Genomic DNA, 25,253 nt, shown 5'->3' with positions numbered 1-25,253 from the left:
GGTGCAAGCTTTCCTGCTCGGAGAGCTGCCCCGACACCCACCCACTCCTGAACAATTTGGTCGCCCTTTGCTAGACCCTCTCCCATGCGAATGCTGATTCCGTAACAATGCTGCCATTCTGTGGGAAATTATTATTTGATCACCGTTCCCAAAGACGCCGTATAAGATGTTTTCGCAGTCTGTTTAAAATTAAACCAGCTAACAAACTGGGCTTAAATCTACTAACAGTTTTGAGCCCTTATGATTGCCAAATATTAGCCTGAAGGATGTTGCTTTCTGCCAAAATGTGGGGGACAGGTTTCAAAAAATTACACACGTGTGTTTAGAAAGAACTTTCCTCCTCCACCAAAAAGGAAAGATTATGATCATTGTTAGTGGCAATATGTGTGGCCCAACATGCGACCCTCTAAGGCAGTTTTTACCAACCCAGTAGCCTCCAGATCTTTTGGATTACAACTCCCATCAGCCCCAGCTAGCACAGCTGATGGGAACTGTAAACCAAAACCTCTAGAGAGCACTAGGTTGGCACAGACTCCTCTATTTGTTTTATTTATTTATTAGATTCATATCCCGTCCTTCCTCCCAGTAGGAGCCCAGGGTGGCAAACAAAAGCACTAAAAACACTTTAAAATATTGTATTAAAAACAAAATATCCTTAAAAACATATTAAAACAAAACACCTTTAACATTTTTTTTAAAAAGCCTTAAAAACATCTTTTTTAAAAAAAGCCTTAAAACATATTATTTATTTATTTATTTATTTTATTTTGTTGCATTTATATACCGCCCATAGCAAGTAGCTCTCAGGGCGGTAAACATAATAGGATAAAATACATACATCATAATAATAAAATCACAAAACATATAAGACACAATGAAAAGAAAATACAATTAAACAAAATATAAGATGATAAAAGGATTAGTATTATAAGATTAAAAAGATAAAAAGATTAAAATGATTAAAATGCTTGGGAGCATAAGAAGGTCTTTACCTGGCGCCGGAAAGATAATAATGTAGGCGCCAGGCGTACCTCTTCAGGGAGGCTATTCCACAACTCGGGGGCCACCACAGAAAAGGCCCTAGATCTAGTAACCACCCTCCGGGCTTCACGATGGGTTGGTACCCAGAGGAGGGCCTTAGATGCTGAACGAAGTGAGAGGGTAGGTTCATAGCGGGAGAGGCGTTCCACCAGGTATTGCGGTCCCACGCCATGTAAGGCTTTATAGGTCATAACCAGCACCTTGAATCTCGCCCGGAAGCAAATAGGTAGCCAGTGCAAGCGAGCCAGAACAGGAGTTATGTGCGAAGACCGACTGGTCCTCGTCAATAGTCTAGCTGCCGCATTCTGCACTAGCTGAAGCTTCCGAACTGTCTTCAAGGGCAGCCCTATGTAGAGCGCATTACAGTAATCCAATCTCGAAGTTACCAGAGCATGAACAACTGAGGCGAGGTCGTCGCCATCCAGATAGGGGCGTAGTTGGGCTACCAAACGGAGATGGTAAAACACATTCCGTGCCACCGAGGCCACTTGAGCCTCAAGAGACAAGGAAGGGTCAAAAAGGACCCCCAAACTACGGACCTGTTCTTTCAGGGGGAGTGTAACCCCATCCAGAACAGGATGCACATCCACCATCTGAGCGGGGAAGGCGTTCACCAACAGTGTCTCAGTCTTGTCTGGATTGAGTCTCAGTTTATTAGCTCTCATCCAGTCCATTATCGCGGTCAGGCAACGGTTCAGCAATTAAAAAGTAATTCCAACACAATTCTAAGGAGTTCAGGGTGGCTTGCATAGGGGGGTTGCCCCAAATGATCCTCAAAACAACCGTGCAAGGAAAGCTCAGGCTGCAAGAGCACAACTAGCTCAAGTGCACCCCAAAGAGCTTCAAATCCGAGCAAAGATCTGGGCTCAAGGGCCACATCCAAACCAGACATTTATTCCACTGTAAACAGTCCTGGCTTCACCCAAAGAATCCTGGGAAGTGTAGTTCGTGAAGGGCACTGAGTGTTATTAGGAGACTCTCATTCCCCTGACAGAGCTCCAATGGCCACAGTAGTTTTAACAGTCAGGCCCTCTTTCCAGAGAATTTTGGTGATTGTAGCTCTGTGAGGGGAAGGTTAGAGGTCTCCTCACAACTCTCAGAACGCTTCACAAACTATACTTCCCAGGATTCTTTGGGGGAAGCCATGACAGTTTAAAGTGGAATAAATGTCTGGGGTGGATGTGGCAGTCCAGGCTACACTGCCTATGGATATGATGACAAATGGCCAACTGGAGGCAGTAAATGTTGCCATCTTACCAGGGCACTGGCTGGTTCTTCACTAGTAAGCCCTGCAGGAAATCCCATTCAACGCTGACACACTTCACCTCGCTGCCATACAGAGCCGCCATCTCAAGGCCGGAACCATCCAATTACGGGGCAGCCTCACTGTGTCCTCCGACTGCTGCCTTCGGTTCGGGAAGGCCGCACCCTTCTGGAAAAGAAGACGACAGGTTAGAGTTGGCCCCCCTCACCTCGTCTGTCTTCTCTCCCCCTCCCGCATTTTTCATTCCCATTCAACTCCCCAAAGGAAGATAATGCTTTCATTTATCTGTGGATGTATTGCCTCCTCCTCTGAAGGTGCAGCGGGTGATAAGACACAATTGATCAGCAACTACATTTTTTAAAAAGTCATTATAAATTAACCAAATCTCGGCACATCAATATCAAAAGCAGCAGCTCTGAATTGCTGTCCTGAACATCTTCCAAGACAGAAAAGATTTCCACAGCCCTGTTTGGACCAAACAGATTTGTGAGGGAATTCTACAGTGGAGCCATCACTGAAAAAGTCCCGTTAGTATATATGAAGCAGCCTTATCCTCTTGGTCCATCCAAGCCAGTATTGCCTGCTCTGAAAGTCAGCAGCTCTCCTGGACCTCCAGCAGAGAGAGGCCTTCCCTATCACCTGCAACCTAATCCTCCAGCCGGAGACGGAACTTGAGACCTCTGCATGCAAAGGAGGGTGCCCTGCCACCGAACTACGGTCTCCCTCAGAGTGGGCAGACTCACTTCAGGATGCAAGCAGATAACCCGACGCAGGTTCAAGTGAAATCTGCTAAGCTTTAAAGCAAGGGGTGGGACAATTTTTCATCCCAAGGGCCGCATTCTCTTCTGGACAACCTTCCGAGGGCCATATGCCAGTGATGGAAGCAAAGTGGGCAGAGCAACACATGCAAATTTTACCTTTGCATACCTCTACACACGCACACACTTCTTTATCCTCCATCCAGACAACCAAGAGGCATTATAAGACACATTCTAGCCTGGCAAAAACACTCGACGGGTTGCCTGGGAAGAGATCCAAGGGCCACAGAGAGAGTGGCTTGGGAGGCTGCATTTGTACACCAGGCCTGAAGATCCCCCCCTCTGCTTTAAGGTGAGGGCCCAGTGGATGGTCTGGGGATACCGGCTAAACAGGTGTGGACTTGGTCAGTAATCTGGACAGCAGACCACCAGGAGCCACATGGAAGAAGAAAATGGGCATATGATAAGAAAGTCAGTGGGGCAGTGAATCTGGCCTGGGTTTTAGTCCAAACTTTCCAGGAGCTGCTGAAGCACTTTGGATAGCTCCTTGAAAGGTTGGGCTGAAACCCAAACCAGATTTACTGCCCCACTGACATCTGAGCCCCCAGTCTCCACTGAAGATACGTTTTTTTAAAAAAAAATCCACAAAAGCTTATTTGTTTAGCACATTCATTTGCCACTCTTTAGCAAAAGCTCTCAGTGCAGACAATAAAATCACAATCTTATTAAGCAATAAAATTGTAAGTATACCACACCAAAACCAGATTAAGTCACAGCCCAGCAGTAAAATTAAAATACCAGCACAAAACCCAAACACCTAAAAGGCCAGGATAAATAATAAAGGGATTTATTTAACCTGGTGCCAAAAACACACACACTCATAGTTATCTCCATGTTTGCCCTCCCTGCCAAGAAAGATAGTGTGGACTAGTAACTTGCGGATGCATTTGCAAGGCTGCGCCACACACGGCCGGCAGGCACCATGGCGAGATGAACTTTGTGGCTCCTGCTCTCTGCATAGAGGTTTCCCAGGCTGCGAAACAGTTCTCACCACTCAGCCTTTTGGTCCCATTTCAAGCCCCAAGTAAAGAGGGGGCATCTTGCCTCTGCATGCATCTTCCTCAGACACCTTGACATGCCATTTGCTTTCCTTCCTTTTCACTCACAATTTTCTCCAGTCAATTTCAGCATCTGCTGAGCAACAATCAGAACCAGTCAAGCAGAAAAGGCATCCCAAGATCCGTTTGGGGGGAAGAACAGTGAGCAGAACCAGAACCAGCATCACCACTACCCCACTACTGCAACTGCCACAGACCTGTACATATTAACTTTTCCAACTTGACTCAGAAAGCCTAAACACACACACAAATTTTAAGGACTCAGCCTCAGAATCTGTTTTGAATACCAGGTACTGTCTGCAGTGAATAAATTGTGAGAGGATCTCTGATTTTCTTTATCACGTTTCAGGGTGGCAGACGTGGTTCTCCACCACCTGACTTAGTATTCACAACAACCCTGTGAGGTAGTCCAGGCCAAGAAATAATGAGCTTCACAGCTGGGCAAGGTTTCCAAGCTGGGTCTTCATAATCCTCGTTCAACTCTCTAAAGTAAACTCTTAAGCCACAGCTCTCTCCACAACCAGACCCATAGATCTGGGGTTTGAGCCTGGGCTTCCAGAAAGGCCCAAACCCAGCACTTTTATGAGCCATTAATACCTGCCTTCCCAGAGGATTAAAAGTAATATCACTGGTAGGCTGTACACTTGATCTACTGCTAAGCAAAGAGGAGCTGTGGATAGGACACACAGGCCTGGACTTGAAAGGTTTTGTGTGTCTTTTTTAAATCTCCCTCCCAACACACTTTGAGCAAGCGGACCTAAAGCATAGGTTACAGGGGAATGCAAAGGCCATGCTCAGCACCCCTGGAAGTCTGAATACTTTTTACTCCTCTCTGCACTCAGTTTTCCCATTGCAGTCACTTAGAGCCAAGGCTGTGTTCAACTTTGAAATGGACTGCTTTCAAGACGATCCCGACTTATGGCCACCCTAGGAACAGGGTTTTCATGGCAAGTGGTATTCAGAGGGGGTTTCCCATTGCCTCCCTCTCAGGCTGAGAGGCAGTGACTGGCCCAAGATCACCCAGTGAGCTTTGTGGCTGTGTGGGGATTCGAACCCTGGTCCCCCAGGTCCTAGTCTAACCACAAAAACAGCTGGCAAGTGAAGAACTGGGAGTTCAGAATCTATGAGCCTTCACGTTTCCAATTTTTTTTTACTTTTATTGCTTATTTTACAGAGAACAGGAAGTCAGCCAACAAGCAAACCCTTCCCAACCCTCCCCAGGGCCATCCAGATGTTGCCAGACAACTACTCCCGCCATCCCTGACCATTGGGCATGCTGGCTGGGGTAGATAGGAGTTGAAGTCCAATAGCGTTTGGAGGGCCAGAGGTTCCCCATGCCTCCTTTAGTCAATCAAGCAGCAAGGCTGAGAGTGAAGGGCATCCACAATCATTATCTGAACATGTTCTGGTTCTGGCATGGTAATGGCCAGACAGAATTTTTAAAAAACAAAATATTTTCTCTTGACAGTGACTGGTAGCAGCCTGCCTCTTACTTCCCTTCCATTATCTCGAGAAGGCACCTACGCCGACATTCCAGAAATGGAAAAATGGCTTTGAAATTTAGGCAACACACTCATCAGTTAAAAAGCAAGTGGTTAGTAAATTCAAAACCCAAATTTCTATACATTTCAGAGCCTGCTCTGCGGCAGCAAGATGTACTCACTTCTCAGACACCACCATTGCATCTGCTCAGCCTTGAACAGCAGGATTGCTCCAAGTCATATGTGGCTGAGTACATTCTGATCCTTTTGTGGACTGCTCAGTCACCTGCTGTGACTTGTTTGTTAAATGCTTCGCAGATAAAAACTCTTGCGTCTGATCCGACTTGGGCTCTCTGTGACAACAGCATCCAAATTGGAGATGTTCTCTGCCTCCTCGACATTCCTGCTATGCCAATGAATTTCCGTGGTTGCCATTGCCAAAGCTCCCAGGCCACGCTTGCTTACTTTATGGTGGGGTGGGGCGTCTTTTTCAGTGCAAGGGCAGCATTCCCTTCTGGGCACCAATTACAGCAGCCTTTCCCAACCAGTGTGCCTCCAGATGTTGTTGGACCAGAACTCCCATCAGCCTCCCATTGGCAATGCTAGCTGAGGCTGATGGGAGTTGTGGTCCAACAACATCTGGAGGCACACTGGTTGGGAAAGGCTGCCTTAGAGGGCCGTGTGCCAATAATGGGTGGGGCCAAAGGCAAATGTGGGTGGAGTAATGGATGCAAATTTTACCTTTGCGCAGTAGGGTAGTTTCTACACACCCTCCCACACCCTCCTCTCTATCCACCATCCAACAAGCAAGAGGCAAGATCACTTCCAACTAGGCAAAAACTCTTGGGGTACAAATCACAGTCAGTGCAGGGTGTGGGCTGGGGAAAGGGCCAAGCAGAGAGGCCTGGAGGGCCGCATTGCCTGAGGCTCCCCAATTCCATTGTATGGAATCTGACAGTCGCAATCTTGGATGGCTTCAATAGTGGATGCAACAAATTCCCGGAGCGAGAACAGAGGTGTATGGGTGGCTAATAGCCACAAATGGAGCCTGCACATTCAGAGGCAGCCTACCTCTAAATACCAGGCGCTGGGAAGCAACAGTGGGGAAGCAAGAGCTGCCTTTATCCCTGGGGTTGTGGGTTTCCCATTGGGGCACCTGGCTGACCAATGTGGAAGGGAGATGCTGGACTCGGCTGGCTTTTCATCCGATCCAGAAGGGCTCTTTGTAAGTTATTAGCTACGCTAGTTTTAAGAATGGAGCCTCCACAATCAGAGGCAGTGTGCTGTAAGAACATTTGCTGGGGATAAACTGTGGAAGAGGGCTGTCTTCTTCACACTCTGCTTGGGGGCTTCCCAGAAGCATCTGATGGTCCCGTTGTGGGAGGCAGGGAACTGACCCAGCCGGAACTGAGGTCTGACCCAGAAGAGAAACGTTATGTGCTTAAATTATGGAGCCATCCAGCCTGTCCTCTAAACTAGCCTTCCCTAATCGAGAGCCCTCGTGATGTTTTGGACTCCCATCAGCCCCAGCAAGAACTAAACTGGTAGCCTATTCTGTTCCACAGAATCATATAACAGTGGGGTTGGAAGGGGCCTATAAGGCCATCAAGTCGAACCTCCTGCTCAATGCAGGAATCCAAATTAAAGCATCCCCAACAGGTGGCTCTCTAGCTGCCTCTTGAATGCCACCCTCTTTTGCCTCCCTAGGTCATGAGTTCCATTGTCACACCGCTGTACATGTCTGATCCAAGGCACTGGTGCTGATTTTCAGAGGTCCGTTACAGCCTGGGCCTTGGGAGTCCGTAGGAACAGGAACGCTGCTTCCCATATCTCCCACCTCATGCCTTGAGAATTTGTGTGCGCCTCTGTGGCAGGCATAGGAAATCAAGGGAAGTCCTTGAACATTTGGACTAAACCCCAGAGCGAATTCGCGGCTGTCTTGACATCAGAGCCACCAGTCTCCAGTGAGCCCAACAACATTAGGAGGCCTCTCTACCTTGTTCAGGGACACCGTAATCATGCCTGAATTGAGAGATTGAGAAGGGGGGGGTTAGAAACCTCTAACTTTTGTGTGGCTTCATTGCCCAAAGATAACAGCCCACACCTATTGCTCCACCCTCTTTTGCCTCTGGCCTCGCCCACCACTTGCAGGCAGCCCCTGGGCAACGGAATACGGCCCTTGGGCTGAAGAACCTTCCCCATCCCTAGTTAAGACCAGCCCAGCCCAAAGGGGGCCCATCCAGTCCAGCCTCCAGGGGGCCAACCGGATGCCCCAGTGAGAAGCCCACCAGCGAGGCATGAGGGCCCCAGTTTAAGCTGGAGACGTGATCGTTTCAATCCCAGCCTGGGCACAACTTGAATTTCGGACCTGAGATTCTGTTACTTGCTGGGAAACCGTTCAGAGAGTTCTGCTAATGAGCTGTATATAAATGCAATCTTTAAAATGCACATGTGTACACACTCACATTAATGTAGGTGAAATACCCTGTATAAAAAACATATGACATACAAAATGGGAGGGGGGTGTATGAGGACATTCTGCCTTTTGGGGCCCATGAAAATGGTGCCCCGAAATAGCTCTCCATTTGCATTGAGAGCTCTCTCCAAGAAATCAAGTTTGTAAAGGGGGGGGGGAGAAAAAGAAAAGAAAGGAAAATGCAGGCTGACAACTCTCCCACAGCGGCAAGAATCTGAGCTCAAGAGAGGAATCTTGCTAAAAAGCCACTAATTGCAAAAAAAATATTAGCATAAACTATGACACAAATTTAGCTCAATTATCGCTGACTCCTTTGCTGGAGTTATAATTAAAAATCCACAGCGCTTGCAGTACAACTCCAGAGAGAGAGAGAGAGAAGAAACCTTCCTAAAAAAATTAAAAATTGAACACACACATCTCCATCAAGGAAGCAACAGTTATTTAAGGCAATATGACAAAGGGGCACGAGGGCTTTCAACCTGGGCACAGGAGACTAGAGTTCAAACCTCTGCTGTGGTTTCACTGCCCGGTAAGCCACTAGCTCTCAAGCTCAGTTTCCCACAGTAAAATACATACAAATATATTAGTGGACTTCCCTTACCCACTATAGCAGGTGTAGGGTACCGTTGGCCCTCAAGATGTAACCGAACAACTCCTTCCATCATCCCTGGTCACTGGCTATGCTGGCTATGCAGCAACATCTGGAAGGCCCAAGGTTCACCACATCTGCACTATCATTTCTGAAGCATCTTCAAGGGCAGCTCCACACAGAGCATGTCGCAGCATCCAAGCTACGAGGTTACAAAAGCATGAGACACAATCCTAGTCCTCAGGGACAGCAGTGATGAACAAGATAAGGATTGTCAAACACTTCAAATAATAACAAAAGTGACTAATAAAAGTGATGCCAACAGGAGCAACTGCCTCTTTCTTCCAGTTTCCCTTACAAACCTCAAACTGCATGGCTAAGTAAGAGTAGACAGTTCCAAGTAGGGGAGAAATTTGTTTCAATTTGCATTTAAAGCCAAATTTATCAAAGTTACACTTTCTGCAACAACATGAGAACCAAAACACAATTGTCCTTCGAAATTCGCACTTATCTGAATTTTGCAGTGCAGTTCAAGAATGTTTGCAAAAAATGCATATATCACAGGGAAATGTACATAAAAATGAATATATTAGTGAAAATAACATACAAAATGCATGATAATAGGAGAAACTGCTTGCCAAAGTATGTACATTAGTCACAACTACACACAAAAATGTGTTTGGCAGAAGAATTTCTCACTGAAATGCTAGAGAATTTTCACGAGGAAATTTTTGTAAAAAAAAAAAAGAAGAATCAAATTTCTGCAGAAATGTGGAGAACCAACTTTAAGATTGGAAAAATGAGAAACTGAGGGAACCAAAATAGATTCATCCTTTCATCCCTAGTCTCAAGTAATGGCACAGCACAGGGGCAGGAAGCCTGTGGGGCACTCTACGTGTGTTTGGACTCCAGCTCCGACAGCTCAAGCCAAAGATCAGGGAGGATGGAAACTAGAGTCCAGTTCCCCATGCCTGGATTATTGTGAACTGCTTCTGTGCATGTGCAAAGGGCCTTGCCCTCACAACTGAGCAGCTACAGCCTGTTCCACACTACCTCACACATCAGGCACAGGGGCTTCCATCCTGGAAAGATGGCAGGGGCTCCACACAGGCCTTAGCCCAGGTGCATATTTTTAAATTTTATTTTAAAAACGAAATACTGCCTTCGCCAGCCTGGCACCCTCCCAATGTTTCCGACTACAACTCCCATTAGCCCCAGCCAGCATGTGATGGCGCCCTCCCGATGTTTTGGACTACAGGTTGGCAAAGGCTGGTTTAAATGGACTGGGCATACTTAACCTTTCCTGCTTAACCTTGGCAAACCTCTTTTTTTAAAAAAAGGAAACATTCAAAGGATCACTATGATGAAGTTTAAAGCCCCTTGTACTGTGGCAAAGAAACTTCTTTCTGACATCCAGAGAGAGATTTGCCAAAGGGGATGGCTGCCTTGCTCGGCAGGGCTGTAGAGCACTGTTTGAGATCATCACAATAAGCTAAAGAGATGAAAATATTATCTGCAATGTCTGGGAAGGAAAAAGCAAAAAGGAAAAGCCACTCTTTTTAAACACCAGCATAAACAGAATCCTACAAGCAGATTCTTGCCAGAGAATGCGCACTCACATGGTCCCCCCGCCCTGCGCATCAAACGCGTGAGCGCCCACGCATACCGATCCGGAGGCACACACAACCGCACTCACACCCTCTCACACATACCAATACAAAACCCACACCTCTCACGCATATAAAATTGAGATCATCAATAGACAAGCTGCCTTGCGCATACAAATGTCCACCTGCACGGAGACAGCCCGGCCCTCCGTTAACACCTTTGCAAGCTGCGGACAATATAAAAGGGTGGGGGTATCAGGGCACTTCAGAGCAGTGGGGAGGGCGGGGGTGTGGTGGAGAAGAGACACACTCCGTCAAGGTTTGTGAACGCCTGAAACTTTCAGCCCAGGAAGAAGGGTTTTGAAAATGTACATCTGCTCAGTGTGCAAACGACAGCCACAACAACAAAAGGGGTCGACCTGGGGAAATGACTAACTACAAGAAAAAGCTCTGCCGTTTCAGAACAAGAGTGGAAGAAGACCAGAAGATTCACAGCCAGAGGCTGGAAGGGGATCACCTCACAAAGGGGACGTGGGAAGAGAGGAAGGGGACACAAATGATAGGACAGGTAGGCAGGCTGAAGGGTCACAAGCATGAAGACAGCAAACGCTTCACTGCACCAAAAACATGAGACAAAGTCTCAAAGATCAGAAGGGCTGTAAAAAAGATTTCAGAGGCTTTTTAAAAAGACCAATATCAAATTCCTAAGAGCAGCCAAAGGCCCAGAATTCCCCCAAATCTATGAAGAAATCCAGGGGCACCAAAATGACTTGGGCAAGCCAAGGTTTTTTGCGGTGCAAAGAAGCAGGGCATGATCCCAGGAGTGGAACCTTGCAAAGCCACAGAGAATGCCAAATGCAACCCAAGCAGTTTTAAAAACATAACCAAGATCACTTTTTGGAAAGCACTTGTGGTATAAAATCAGGATGTCAAAGGAATAGTTTTAAACAAGTGAGCCCTGCAACAAAATGTTGCAGTAGAGAGTGCTCCTGTTCAGGGTTCCACCCAGTCAGTCATGCTCTCTTCCAGGACACCCCAATCCATTTCCCTTCCCCACTGCTTTTCAGTCTGCTGTCCTCCCCCCTCCATCAAGTCAGTCAGCATTCCACACCCAATTAACATACTCGGCCCTCACTGGGCTATTGCTGTTGGGGTTTTGGGGGGGGAAGGTTACCCTGCTTAGAATTATTGTTCTAAAGGTTTGTGTGTGTTTCTGCAAACCTTTAAACCTGATGTTACTTCCGTCTTATGTACAGAGAGAACCAAATTCACCATTAGTAAAATGGGTTGAAATAAAGGAACAGAAAGTATCCTTTTGCCTAGAAGCACATCCAAGATTGATTGATTGATTGACTGATTGATTGCATTTGTATACCGCCCCATAGTCGAAGCTCTCTGGGCGGTTTATAACAATTAAAACTTTAAAAACAAATATACAAATTTAAAAACACATTTTAAAAAAGCAATTTAAAAACACATGCTAAAATGAGAGAGAAGACACTCCACTGACTGAGAATGAGGGATTATGATGCAGTGGTAAGGACTATGCAGAAATCAGTAACAACAGCACCTCTTACACCAGCAGAAATGAATGGGAGTCACTCAGGAACAATGTCCTGCCACTCATTACAACAGACAGTGGCGGCTGGAAGGTCCATGTCAGTGGGGCAGTGGAATCCGCTTTGGATTTTAGTTCAAACTTTCAAGGAGTTCAAAGCACCTTGGACAGCTCTTTGAACATTTGGACTTAAACCCGGATCGGATTCCACTGCCCCGCTGTCATGGGGCCACCAGCCACCACTGACATCAGAGCAGGGGGCGTCAGAGCAGCAGAAACCTCCAGATTTAATCCAGGTTGTCTGCGGATTGGATGGCTCTGCAGAAAAGGACTGGTGCTTATCACAGAAGTATGTCCTACTAGGCTGAATTGGGCCCTGAAAGGTAAATCTGTTGCTTCACTGCTTGCTCGAAGCTGGTTTTGGAGTTCAGGTTTACAGAGCAGGGCATCTCTGGGCCTAAGGAATTTCCAAGCGTTTAAAGCTCCTGAAGAAGGAGGTTTGTACTCTGATATATGCAGAGCAAGAACAATGAATATCTCTGATCAGTAAGCACTGGAGCTGGCCTCCTCTGTCTGATTAATTGGGATCACAACCAGAATAGCTCAATGGACCCTCCATGTTCAGAGGCAGTTTACCTCTCAATAATGCTGGGGACAAGCTATTTGGGGATGGCTGCTGCCTTCCAGCCCTGCTTGTGAACTTTCCAGAGATATCCACAGCCTTCCTAGCCGTTGCTGCTGGACTACATGGGGCTGTTGGCCTGATCTAACCAGGCTCTAGAGAAGCAGTTCCTAAAAGGATGCTCCCTTGTACCTTGTCGGCCTCTTTGTCCATCCAGGCCAATACCAATACACTCCATTGCTTGTGGCAGACGAACCAGCGCCTTCCAGCCACACCAGATCAGTATCACCAGCTCTAACACAACCAGGATTTGAATTTAAGTTCTTGGGGCCTTGCAACTGGATACAAAGATTTCCCCACAGGACGGCAGGCCCTTGCCAGTCATCCTTTCTGCCTTCACCCTTTCAGATTATTCTGAGCCATTCAGCTTCCTGCTGGGGCCACGGGGAGCTGGTACCCTGCAGCCCATATAGAGGTTTGATCCCAGAGATGTTGAGGTCCACCTCCCCACAGAGAATGAGAGAGGCTTTGAGAAAAAAGGTTGGTAGGTTTTGATGTCTTTCAAAAGCCTGCTAAACCTGTTAAATCAGCAGCGAGGAAAGAGAAACAGGTATATATACACACTGGAAAGCAAAGCCTCTCTCAATCTACATCCAGCTCTTGGAAGCATAGGAAGGGGTCTTAGACCCGTGGGCCCATCTAGCTCAGTATTGCGTACACTGACCAGCAGCAGTTCTCCAGGGTTAAGAAAAGGTTCTCTTCCAGTCCTCCCTGCAGATACTGGGACTTGAACCGGGGACCTTCCGGGCGGAAGGCAGATACTCTGCCACTGAGCTACAACCCGTCTTCAGCCTTAGCAATTTGATCGCCCGAACATAACCTTTGCCAATTCTCACCACCAGCTGGCACTGGGCTCGACAGTACAGAGTCCAAGAAAAAGCCTGCCACCTGTGCACTTTGCCAGGCAGGGTAAACTCGGCACCCTCTCCTTCTACGCCCAACACGAAAGGGACAAATCAGTAAAATGCACACAACTCATCCACATTCTGCAGCCAGAGTTAAAATGGGGGGGGGTAGACGAGAGAGGCTTTCCACAGTTCTGCTGGATCCTCAAACAACAGAGCATTTTTCACAGGTGAGACGCTTCAGTTAGAAGTGCCGTCTTGCACAGGAGCCGGGACTACCTGCCCTCAAACACACGGCGTTAGTCGCTCCTGCCGTATCTCAGGGTCTGAAAGAAAGGCGGGGGATTTCTCCTTTTCCCCTACCCCAATTTGCAAGAGATTCGGGGGAAGGGTTGTAGCGCAGTGTAGAACATCTCCTTTGCATGCAGAAAGCCCTCAGTTCAGTCCCCAGGTGGGAAAGAAAGTCTCCTGCCTGAAAGCCTGGAGAGCCGCTGCCAGTCAGTGTAGACAGTACTGAACGAAATGGACCGATGGGTCTGACTCCGTATCAGGCAGCTTCCCAAAGGCAGTGTTAACTTGCAAAAAAGGAGTCTGCAAAGGGGATGTTTACAAGCCCGGCAACAGGTGGGAAAGGGAGGCAAACAGACACCCACCTGCATTGCCACCCATCCCTGAAAATCAGAGCCAGACCCACAGAGCACCACGGACAGCTCCTTGGAAGTTCAGACTAAAACCAGGATCGGATTCCACTGCCCCGCTGACATGGAGCCACCACTGTTGCTCTGCGCCCAGGGAACCCGACATACGATATCATGGTTTGAAGCTTCACAATTCAACCACCTTTGGACATCTACGTTTCTTCCACACTACAAAAAATCCAACCAAATCGGGAGAACTCCCAGGGATCTGGGGCGGTCATTTCCAAATCTCACCTTTTTATTTCAGAATGCGTTTCACACATTTCTTCTCGTTGCTTCTGCCCTACAAAAAGGCATCCTTCCCCAACGCTGGGAACTCTGCTAGAAGAGACACTTAACCAGAGGATCACGGGTGGGACCCTCTCCCTCCCTCGTGCTCACAGAAGTCCAACCAACTCAACCGAGACCCCATTCAAGCCTAAAGCTCTGCAATTCTAGCCAGGCTCTGGGAAACCTGCGTAGCCCCCACTGTTGCAGCCCTTCTGCAGTGGGACATGAGGTGGAGCTGGGCACTCCTTCGGCCTCAGAGCTCAAAACTGGGAACCTGTTTTCTGTGGCCAGCCCTCTGGCGGGCAAAGCTATAGCTAGCAGAGGCTGTGACCTCTGGCCATGTACAGAGTGCCTTTTCCTTACCACTCAGGACAGCCAGCCGGCTCCTGGGCATCAGCAGTTGAGAGTGGAAAAAACAACCAGAACAGACGGAGAGGGGGGGTCCTCGCCAACCCTTCCACGGAATTATCCAATACTTCACTCAGCACGCAGAAGATATAACCTTATGGATCGAAGAGGGGAGAGGCACTCCTTGGTCACTCCCAATTACAGCAGAATGGTTACCGTTCAGTTGTGTTTTGATTATATGATTGATTTGTTCATTCCGGCCCAAGCTTGGCTGTGGGTGGCGCAAAAACAAGCAACTTTCCCCCACCCCACCCCAAACAAGCTCTCAGAGTGGGGCTAGGGACACGTAAATAAAAGTCATTAAAGGAGGAGGATGTGGTGGGTGAAGAGAGCGAAGACTCCCCCACCCCAGACATCTGCTTTGCCCCTCCCACCCCAGAAAGGCAAGGAGGGGGGAGCCCCCCAGGGCAGGATTTACAGCAAGCCAGTGTTCCACTTACCTTCTCCTGGTGCTGGAGAAAATGCCTGAGAGAGAACCTGTTCGCCTCACCGAACCCACAACCCGACTCCCCAGTTTTGGGGTCAAGCAGCATAAGGGGCCTCCTTCTTTGAAAGGGGGACAGTCATCTCAGAAACCCCCCTGGCCCCCAAAGAAGGGGGAAAAGGAGGGCTGGATGGACAAGAGACCCACACTGGGGGAATGGGAGACCGGGGGTGGCGTGCTGATGGATCAAGGCCAAGCTCCACCTCGCCCCCCGCCCCGATTCCAGCATGACGGGGAGGGCGTCAGCAAGCCCGTCCCGCTCTCAGGCAGGCCCTGTGCTGTCCAAGGGGGCTGGATGGCAGTCCCTAGGCGGTGGCTTCACCTTGACCCCCAACCCCACTCCTCTGCTGCACCCAGGCACCCCAACACAAAGCCCAGCCACACCAGACATACCCTCCCCCCACTGTCCCCCTCCTGTCCCCACGTCTCGCCTGACCCAGGTCACATGACCCCAGGAATCGCTCCTCAGGATGCAGAGTGAAGGAAGATTCCCCCCCTCGCCACCCCCAACTCCAAAGGAACTTCAGGCCCCATTACTAGGGTTGCCTCCCCTCCCCCGCCTTCCTCAGTTTAATACTTTTGCTGCCGCCCCCCCTTTATAGGAGCCACTACCACAGTCCAGATGATGCAGCACCCCCATTCAGGGTTCCTACCCACCCCCGGTGTCGCCCACCACTCCTCACCCCCTCCCTGTAGAAAAGGGGGGGTTGGACCCTCTCTCCATCCAGGCCCATACTGAATAAACCCCAACCCCCCACTTCTAAGATCTCGCTCTGTTCTGCCCCCCCAATCGGCCCCCTCTTTGGCTTCCAAGCCCCCCCCCCGCTCCGTTTTGAGGCTCATCCAGAATCCTCCGGTCTTCGGGCAGACTCTAAACTACCGCAAGCGCCTCTGTCTAATCTCCCTCCCCCTCAACAAAAAATGCCTCAGCAACACACTCCCCTCTCCCATATCCCCCCACAAACACTGCTCTATGACCCCCCCTAACTTTCTCCTCTAAGACTTCTCTATCTCTCAGGGTCCTCCCCACACTCTCCCCGTGGGTGCCCCCCCAGCTCTCCTGCGATGTTCCCAAGTCACCCCCCCAGGGACCCCCAACGCTCCGCCCGCGAGGGAGCTCTGAAGACCCCCCCAGCCCCCTTCCATCCAGCCCCTAAACTTTCCCCGCGCCCCCCCATCCTTTTCACGCGCGCCGTTCCCAACCTCCCCCCCCCCGGCTGCACGCACGTGCTCGACCCCGGCGGCTCTCCAGCCCCAGATGGGGCGGGGGGGCGATCTCATCCCGGACGCCGCCCCGCGCCCGCTCCACTCACCCGGCGCGCATGGCAGGCAGCCCCCGCCCGGGACGCCTCTGCCGCTGCTGTTGCCGCCGCCTGGGGCTGACCGTCCACCGCGGCCTCTGGGTGGCCCGGCGGGGCGCTTCCGCCATAGATCGGGGCGCCGGAGCACGCGAGCGAAGGGGCGGGCCGGATGGCCAGCCCGGCGTGGAGCGGCGAGGCGCGCACGAGGCAGGCAGGCAGGCAGGCGGACGGACGGAAGAGCGGGCCGGCGGGCGAAGGCGCTCCCCGCCAGCCCACCCGAGCCAGCCTCCACACCGCCTCGCCGGAGCTGGAGGAGCAGCAGCCGCCGCCGCCGGCGCGGCTCCCTTTCACATGGTGATGAGCGGGCGCGGCGCTACGCATACTGATGCCGCCGCCGCCGCCGCCGCTCAATGGACTGGACGGGGCGCCGGCGAGAGGGGGCGGACGCGGGGAGCCGGAGTCCCCCTCCCTCCCTCCGAAGAGGGGCCAACCTGAGCGCCCCTTGTGCTCCCCCACGGTCCAAGACCAGAAGGAAAGTCACTCTGCACACGCTCAGAAAGAGTGGCTTGTTGACTTTGGGCTGGAAGATCTATAGGGTCGATGAACATCCTGGCCTTCAGAGACAGCGTCAGGGCAGGTAAGATGAAATACTGAACACGTACAAAAAACAAACCCCAATGCATTGAAACAAGAACTGCAACTCCATATAAACCAGATCAACTATAAATTAAAAACTAAACTAAACTAAAAAGTGGGGGGGGAAGCATCTAAAACGTCTTTGCCTGGCACTGGGAAGACATCAAGGTTGTTGCCAGGTGGGCCTCCGTGGGGAGAGTTTGCTTTTTGAATCAGAGGGAGGAAATCTGTTCGTTGTTGATAAATGAATATTCACTGCATATTCCATTTCTACATTTGCCTTAGCAGCTCAACCGATCAGACAGAATTTCACTGTACAACACAGGGTCCTCGGTGCTGTGGATCAATGGACGTCTGTCCTATTTTTATGATGACCAACGGTTTTTAACAAATCAGTTTGACTGACTGACCTCATGGGTAGTAGCCATTGATCGCCTCACTCTCCGTGAATTTGTCTAAAGCCCTTTAAAAGCCACCCCAGCCGATGGCTGTAATCAGCACATCTCGCAGCAGTGAATTCCACAGATCACCTATATGCCATGCGTCTGCATGCCACAGTCTGTGTCTGTGTTGGAATTGCTTTTTAATATTTTTTTAAAACTTTTTTTCCTAAACAATGTTTTTTTCACGCTTTTAAATGTTTTTAAAGCTTTTTAAAAAAATGTTTTTAAATACATTAAAAAAGTTGTTTTAATGTATTTTAAGGTCTGTTTTTATGCTATTTTAAAGTGTTTTAGCTCTTTTGTTTGCCGCCCTGGGGTCCTGCTACGAAGAAGGGTGGGACATAAATCAAATAATAAATAAATGTGAAGAAGCACTTTCTTTCGTTTGCCCTGAATTTCCCACCATTCAATTTCATTGCATGGCCCTAACTTCTAGTATTGCAAGAGAGGGAGAAAAATGTCTCTCTGTCCACTTCTCCACACTGTGCATCATTTTACACACCTCGCCGTCCCTTGATGATGATGATGGACTCCCTTCAAGTCGATCCTGACTTATGGCGACCCTATGAATAGGGTTTTTGTGGTAAGGGTTATTCAGAGGGGGTTTACCATTGCCTCCCTCTGAGGCTGAGAGGCAGTGACTGGCTCAAGGTCACCCAGCGAGCTTCATGGCTGTGTGGGGATTCGAACCCTGGTCTCCCAGGTCGTAGCCCAACACTCTAACCGCTATGCCACACTGGCCCTCTCTTAACGCTACAATAAAGAAAAAAGCCATACAAGTTTGTAACTTTCTTCTTGCCAGGAGAGTTGCCATTGTTCAGCGTCACAGCATCTGTTCTGCATGCAGAAGGGCCCAGGTTCGACCCCCAATGTAGGACTGGGAATGTCCCCTGCCTGAAACCCTGGAGAGCTGCTGCCAGCCAGTGTAGACAGTAGGGAGCTAGATAGAGTAGTGGTCTGACTCAGTTCAAGGCAGCTGCCTGTGACCCCATGCTGCAGCCTTCTAATAGTTTGGCTGCCCTTTTCCATGCTTTACGAGACAACCAGAATTTGTCACAATATTCCAAGTGTGATTGCACCATACAGCTGTATAGGCACATAAACAATATTGGCAAGGTGTTTTTGTTTTCCAGTTTCTTTCCTAATTATCCCTAAGCATGAAAGTTGCTTTTTGTACAACACAGGGATGACATTTTCATTGAGCTATCCACCCTGTCTCCAAGGCCTCACTCCTGGTCAGTCACTGTCAGTTCAATCACCATCAGTGTATCTGTGATAGTAGGATGTTGTTTTGTACCAACATGCATTACCTGACACTTTCTTACACTCAGATGCATTTCCCAGTTTTGAGACCTCCTGCTGCAGGGCCTTGAAATCCTGGTTCTGTTTTTCCCACCCGGAACAATTTGATGTCATTAACAAACTCGGTCACCTCACAGCTCACCTCTACCACCAGATGGTTTGTGACAGGCCTGAAAAACCTTTCTGGCCCAATGGGCCAGATCTTTATCGCCCCCCCCCCCGGCCAACTTTGACAGATGGATGGAACAACCCACTTGTCAATTACCTGATCTCACATGGTCCTCAGGTGGGTTGCTCCACCCACCTGTCAAACTCCCTTACACAGCGCTTCCCAAGCATCTGACGGCTGGCTGTTTGTCAGGTATTTGCAGGCTGCAGCACAAGGGGCTTTGCCGGCCCTGTGCGTGGCAAAGCACCTACCACAGTCCTGGCAAAGCTGCTTTCTGCAGGAATTGGCTATGCAGTTGAATTCCTCGTTGAGAACTCAGTTTCGCAGCTGGTCCAGCTATGTCCATGCTTACCCTGTGCCTGATGGGACAGGTGGGCATGGTTTCAGGAAAATGGCCTTGCAGGCCAAATTGGGTTCTATGGACTGGAGGTTCCTCACCCCGATTATGAACAAGTTAAAAATTTACCAGTCCCAATTTAGATCCTTGGAGAGCCCTCCATTGTGAGAGCTGCCAATATATTCCTTCCTTGTGCTTCCTGTTCTTTAACCAGTTATTGATCCATAAGAGGGCCTGTCCTCTTATCCCATGAGTGTTAAGCTTACTCAGATGTCTATGGAGAGGAACTTTATCAAATGGTTTTGAAAGTCCAAGTGCACAATGTTTACTGAATCACCTTTATCCACACACTTGTTGACATTTACATAACTCTAAAAAGTGAGGCTTATCTTTGTGTTAGCCATGCTGCTGCTTCTTCAGCAAGACTTGTTCTTCTACATGCTTGCTAATTTTATCTTTAATAACACTTTCCATCAATTTACCTGGAACAGACTTTAAGCTAACAAGCCTGTAACAGCCTGGATCACTTTTTAAAAACTACTGTTGAGGCTGAGTTTAGGGACAAGTGACATATTTTTGTGAGGAAAACAGCAATATCACATTTGAGTTCTTTATGGACTCTTACTTATTTATTAGATTTATATCCCACCCTTCCTCCCAGTAGGAGCCCAGGGCAGCATCTTGGGTAGATATCATCCAGATCCCTAGGAATTAATTCACCCTGGGCATTTTGGTCCCCAGTGCTAAATTACTTGTGGGACTTGGTATTGCCACCTGCAGCAATCCTTTGGAGGTGTCTGGAGGTTTCTAGTTTGTTTGATCTAAGTTCTCATTGATGTGCAGAGTGACCCCTCCATGTGCCCTTCTCTGTCCTGCCTCTAGAATCCGTATCCAGAAGTGATTGTGTCTTTTTCCCTCCATAGGAAGTCTTCTTCCTATTATGCCCACTATATCTGCATTGTTCTTTCAAACTAAGCACTCTACTTGCTCATCTTAGCTCAGAGGCTTCTAGTGCTGGAAACACCTATAAAGGTCTCTGGCATTAGCATTTTCTCCTCCACCCCTTTGGTCCCTGTGAAAGGCAACCAAGTCCTCCTGCCTGCTCATTCCCTAGTTTTACTCCATCCCTACTGGGATGATCAGAACATTTTCACCCTGATCCTCTAGGGATGCTTCATCCTGAACTGGCTGCTCCCCAGAGATGCTCTGCCACCGTTTTGATCTTGCCAGCAGTCTGGGTTTGCAGGCCATATTGGTTAAAGTGGAGCCCATCCCTTTTGTGCAGGCTCCACATCTCTCCAAGCATTATCCACCAGCACCTAACAAATCCCAAATCCTTCTCCCAACACCATCTAGACAGGGGATGCTGAGGGTCTCATCCACACACGGAAACCCTTCAGCTGTCTAGATGACCCTGCGGTTAGAAAAACTGGTAGGATTTCAGGTCCTAGATTGCAACTTCCTATGCAGCAACCCCATTTTTCTTCCAGGAAGACATGGCTGCGTTTCTCCACGTCCTTGGTGCCAACATGAATCATGGCTGCTGATTCCTCCCAAGCACCACTTCCCAGCCTCAAAGAGTGATATTTGCTATCTTTCCACCAGGAAGACAAGTCACTATGCAGTCTACACAACCCATTGCTCTGTGTATGTAATTTTCAACTCGGTCACTATAATAATCCCTCTCCTCCCCCAGGTCTAGAGGCATATCCTCAGCACAAGGCATGAAGCTCTGCCATCCTGTCCCAAAATACCTGCACAAATCTTGCTGCCTCTCTCAGCTTCTCCAGGTCAACTACCTTTGCTTCGAGAGACCCAACTTATACTCTGAGACACAAGAGGTTCACTGCACTGAACATACACACCCTGCCTTCTTTCCAGCAGGCAGATAGTTTTAGAGTTTCAGCAGCGGCTTAAAACTTTTTGTTTAGGCAGGCTTAGCCAGACACATAGATGTTGATATTTTTAATTTTTTGTGGTCGGTAGCTGTTTAGATTTAAATGTTTTTTTATTACTTGCTTTCATTGTTTTATTTATTTTCTAAAAGAAATTATAAACTGATTAGAAGTCTTTACATTCAAGCAGTACATAAATTTTGTTAAAATAAAATAAATGAATAAATAGTTGTACCTGTGACACTCTGTGCAATACACTGAACAGTCCCCACACCACTGCTGGCTTTTTGCCTTCATAACTTTTTGTAAATTGGACTTATTAACTCAGAAAGCTGGGGCTTGTTAAATCAAGAAAAAGAAGGCTTGACTGTCCTGGTCTCCTCATTTTTCTGCTAACTTCACACAGGTGCTTAACTCACTTATTTGAACTGTTTATCTCAATGCTTTGTCAATGAGGCTGAGGACTCTTTTCAGCTGCCCCCATTGGAATTAATTTCAATGGGTTTACTCTGCCTAATGTTGGATACAACTAAGATTTGCCTGTCGGTAGGGCCTGTCATTATTTTAAAATATTTTTGTACAGTACCTTGTCGTTGGTGCAATATAAGGGATAAATTATTTTGGGGGAGTAAGTAAACAGGAATAATAATTATTTTTCTATAAACCTTTATGTTCTCTGCTTCAATTTGATACCTCAATACAGTATACCTCTAAAACCATAGCAAATCCCCTGAACTCCCCTAAATATCCTGAATAGTTTTGCCTTCACAAAGAAATCTATTGATAATCACTTATTTCAATAGCATAAGCCCATCTGAATCCTGAGGTCACCTTTGATGGCCATTCTCCAGGTGCTTCCCTCCCCACGTGAGGTGTAGCAGGACAGACAGAAGGCCTTTTCGGTGGTGACACCCTTTCTCTCTGGAAAGACCTGCCTGGCACCTACTCTAAAGTCTCTTCAGCCCTAGGCAAAGACTTATGTTTTCCCCCAGGTCTTTTAAACTTGCTGCAGCCTTTTAAATCTAAATTAGCTGTTAAGTTTTATTCTCCACTCTTTTAGTTTTTGATTTGACTTTTAAATCCATTTTATTGTGCATCATACTTTTATTGCATGGCGTTTTGGCTGTTTTTAATTTGGTTTAGTTTATTTTATAAAAAAACACACTGGGACCCTCTGTTATAGAGTGGTTTATAAATACAATAATAAACCTGGGGTGGTGGTTGATGTTTTAGTCCTCTAGATTCTCTGGGACTCCAACTCCCAACAGCCCCCTTAGCCAGCAAAGCCAGTAGTCAGGGATGATGGGAACTGTAGTCCGTCAATGTCTGGCAGGCACCAGGTTGGCTACCCTTACCATAGGTCATCACATTTTAAAACAGGGGAGGCAGACATTATGAAATGAATGAGATGAGAAGTAGAACAAAAATTAAGCATAAATCAATAAAAATAACAAGTGAAACCTGACAGCTGAGCCAACAAATGAAATAATTGCTAAGCCATGGTCAACCAGTTAGATTTAAAATTCCATTATACCAGTTTCCAGTTTTACTTTTATACGTACCTCCTAACTATAACGAGAAACACAACATGAAAAAACTGAAATACTCAAGCTTTTCCAGAAGAATCTGGTTGAGTCTAATGCTAGTCCTATGCTAGGTAGACCCATGGAAAATAACGGACGTGACTAACTTAAGTATATTAATTTCAGTAGGCCTACTCTGAGTATAACTTAGTTGAATATCATGCGCTTCTATGTTTTCCTTGTAAAATTTGACATGTGCCTTGGTTAGTTCAAGGCAGAGACTTTTTTCCAATGTTGTGATTTCCTTATTAGAAAGCTAGAAAAAAGAAAATAAATCCATCTTTTGACCGTCTTCTCTCATGCTTTGTGCCAACAAACAACTAATTAGAATATAACAGCATTTAATAGGCAATAAGCAATGGCATTTCGTATTTGACAGCTGAAAGTATATGACATTTCAAATTTCATTTAATAAACTGAATCAAAGGTTGAGTAACCCTTCCCCACCTCACAGACACACACCCCAAAAGCCCGCCCTGAGTTCAACAAGGCTCAAGCACTTGCATTTCAAATCTTGAGGGGCAATGCCACACGCTGTATTAAAGTGAAACCTCACAATACGGCAGCTTTCAAATCATTGCGAGAATCCTCTGTTCCGTTGCAAGCTCCTCTTCCTGGATAGACAGACCTGCCAGCCTCTCCCCACCAGAGCTACTTCCATCCCTTCTCTCTGCCCGCCAGGCCTTGATTTAAATTGAGAAACCAGAGACCAGCAACCAATGGAGCTTGGGCCAATATGAGTTGTCTAAGGCAAGCTTTGCCAACCAGGTGCCCTCCAGCTCTTTTGGACTACAACTCCCATCAGCCCCAGTCTGGAGGGCACCCGGTTGGCTAAGTCCAGCCTAAAAGAAACTACCTCCCCATGTGTACCACCATTGCTGGGCCAAATGAGGACAAGGAGCAGCATCTCACTTTGGGAAGTGGATTCGGGCCCTCCTCCCTCCAGCCTCTTGAGCAATGGCACTGCCCTTTCCAGAGCAAGTGGCTCCAGGTGAAATCCCTTCAGAGAAACCAACTGAAGGAAAGCAAGAGAGAGAGGAAGGAAGATGAAATATATGAGAGGGAGAGGGAGGGAGAGAGAGAGAAGCTTTTATCTGTGCAGCAGTAATTGGGCCTGACAGATGCAAATAAATACACATCTTCCCCAGCAAATGTGATTGGCAGCAAACACCTTATTAATGCAGAGAGATTAGGAGATAATGGACATCTGTCAGCCGTAATGACCAAGGACGGCCTGCCATGTCACCCTGTTTGTGACTGACAGGCTGGCAACATCCAGGTTGGGGATAGGGAGAAAGAGGCAGCAAGCCACGTGGGTGTGGGGGATGCCACATGCTGGAAGCCACAGTGTGGCATGGTGCGCTGATTGACTCCCCTGTAGAGGCTGTTTCCAAATGTGGTGCTCACGGCCTTTTCAACCACATCCAGGTCATTCCCTCTCTCCTCACTGCCCCCCTCCTCACTGCCCCCTCCCACCCTAAATTCTCTGATAACTCCTTCTTCCAAAATCAACTTGTCAGATGTGGTGCTGTCATTTTCTAATTATGGGGGGGGGATTTCAACCATCTCTTGGCGCTACATGTCCCAGAATGAACAAGGCAGGCATTTATCTCTGTTCATCCAGAGTTTCTTTTTGTCACCAAATAGAATTTTCCATTTAGAATGAAGTCACCTTCAGCCTGATGATGTGAACAAAACAGGGTGTAGATCAGTTAAAGGGCTGAAGGCACATCTGGTTGGGCAAAACGCCAAGAGACCCAGATTTGAGACCCAGGTCTTAGACACTTCGATATATTTTAGGACCAGCCCTATTCTCAAGATATTAAATTTGTTTTAAATTATTCCAAATGTTTTATTTTAAATGATTGTGACCCACCCGGGGACCTTATGGTGAAGAGCGGAAAATATATCAAATTTATTGTTGTTAATATTATTATTAAAGCTCAGTTTAAATCTAATTATCAAATGGTCATGACTGTGGAAGGTTCGTGTTTCACTAGGGCGCACTGCCCGAGTCTACTTTAGTTGCCTAGGGTGGAGGGTCTCTCCCGTAAGCCCCTCGAAAATTCACCCCCTCCACTTTAATTTCAGTTCCTGGGGAAAACCCTGTCCCCACCCCAAATGTAACTGTCCCTGATTATGCTTCCCAACAACTGGAATTCAGGGTAGGGTTGCCAGGTTCCTGGCCTGAGATTGATCCTGTATCTTTAGGAGAAGAGAAAGTCAGCCAAGTGCAGGTGTTCTTGCAACATTGTAATGGAAAAAACCACAAGGTGAAATTCTCCCTTCCCCCTGCACAACTTTTAAA

The 25,253-nt window shown here is 47.9% G+C and overlaps 1 protein-coding gene across 4 annotated transcripts in view; it reads right to left on the bottom strand.

Moving 5' to 3' along the window:
• Positions 1-23,959, bottom strand: part of NPAS1 (neuronal PAS domain protein 1) — an 84,872-nt gene extending 60,913 nt beyond the window's left edge. Inside the window, exons 1-2 of one of the 4 annotated variants that reach the window (XM_061596782.1) lie at positions 23,858-23,959; positions 2,299-2,473 (exon numbers count right to left, since the gene is read on the bottom strand). In XM_061596782.1, coding sequence (XP_061452766.1) covers positions 2,299-2,390 — 92 coding nt within the window. In that variant the 5' untranslated portion in view covers positions 2,391-2,473; positions 23,858-23,959. Of the gene's footprint in view, positions 1-2,298; positions 2,474-16,592; positions 16,931-21,597; positions 21,692-23,501; positions 23,523-23,857 lie in introns of those variants that run through there. The other 3 variants (XM_061596783.1, XM_061596781.1, XM_061596780.1) reach the window with 3 other exon arrangements.
• Positions 23,960-25,253: the final 1,294 nt, after the last annotated feature.

Source organism: Rhineura floridana, chromosome 15 (genome assembly GCF_030035675.1).
Source record: "Rhineura floridana isolate rRhiFlo1 chromosome 15, rRhiFlo1.hap2, whole genome shotgun sequence".
Lineage (NCBI taxonomy): Eukaryota > Metazoa > Chordata > Lepidosauria > Squamata > Rhineuridae > Rhineura > Rhineura floridana.
Note: the sequence above shows the minus strand (reverse complement) of the source record. Positions and strands in the feature narration are given on the sequence as shown.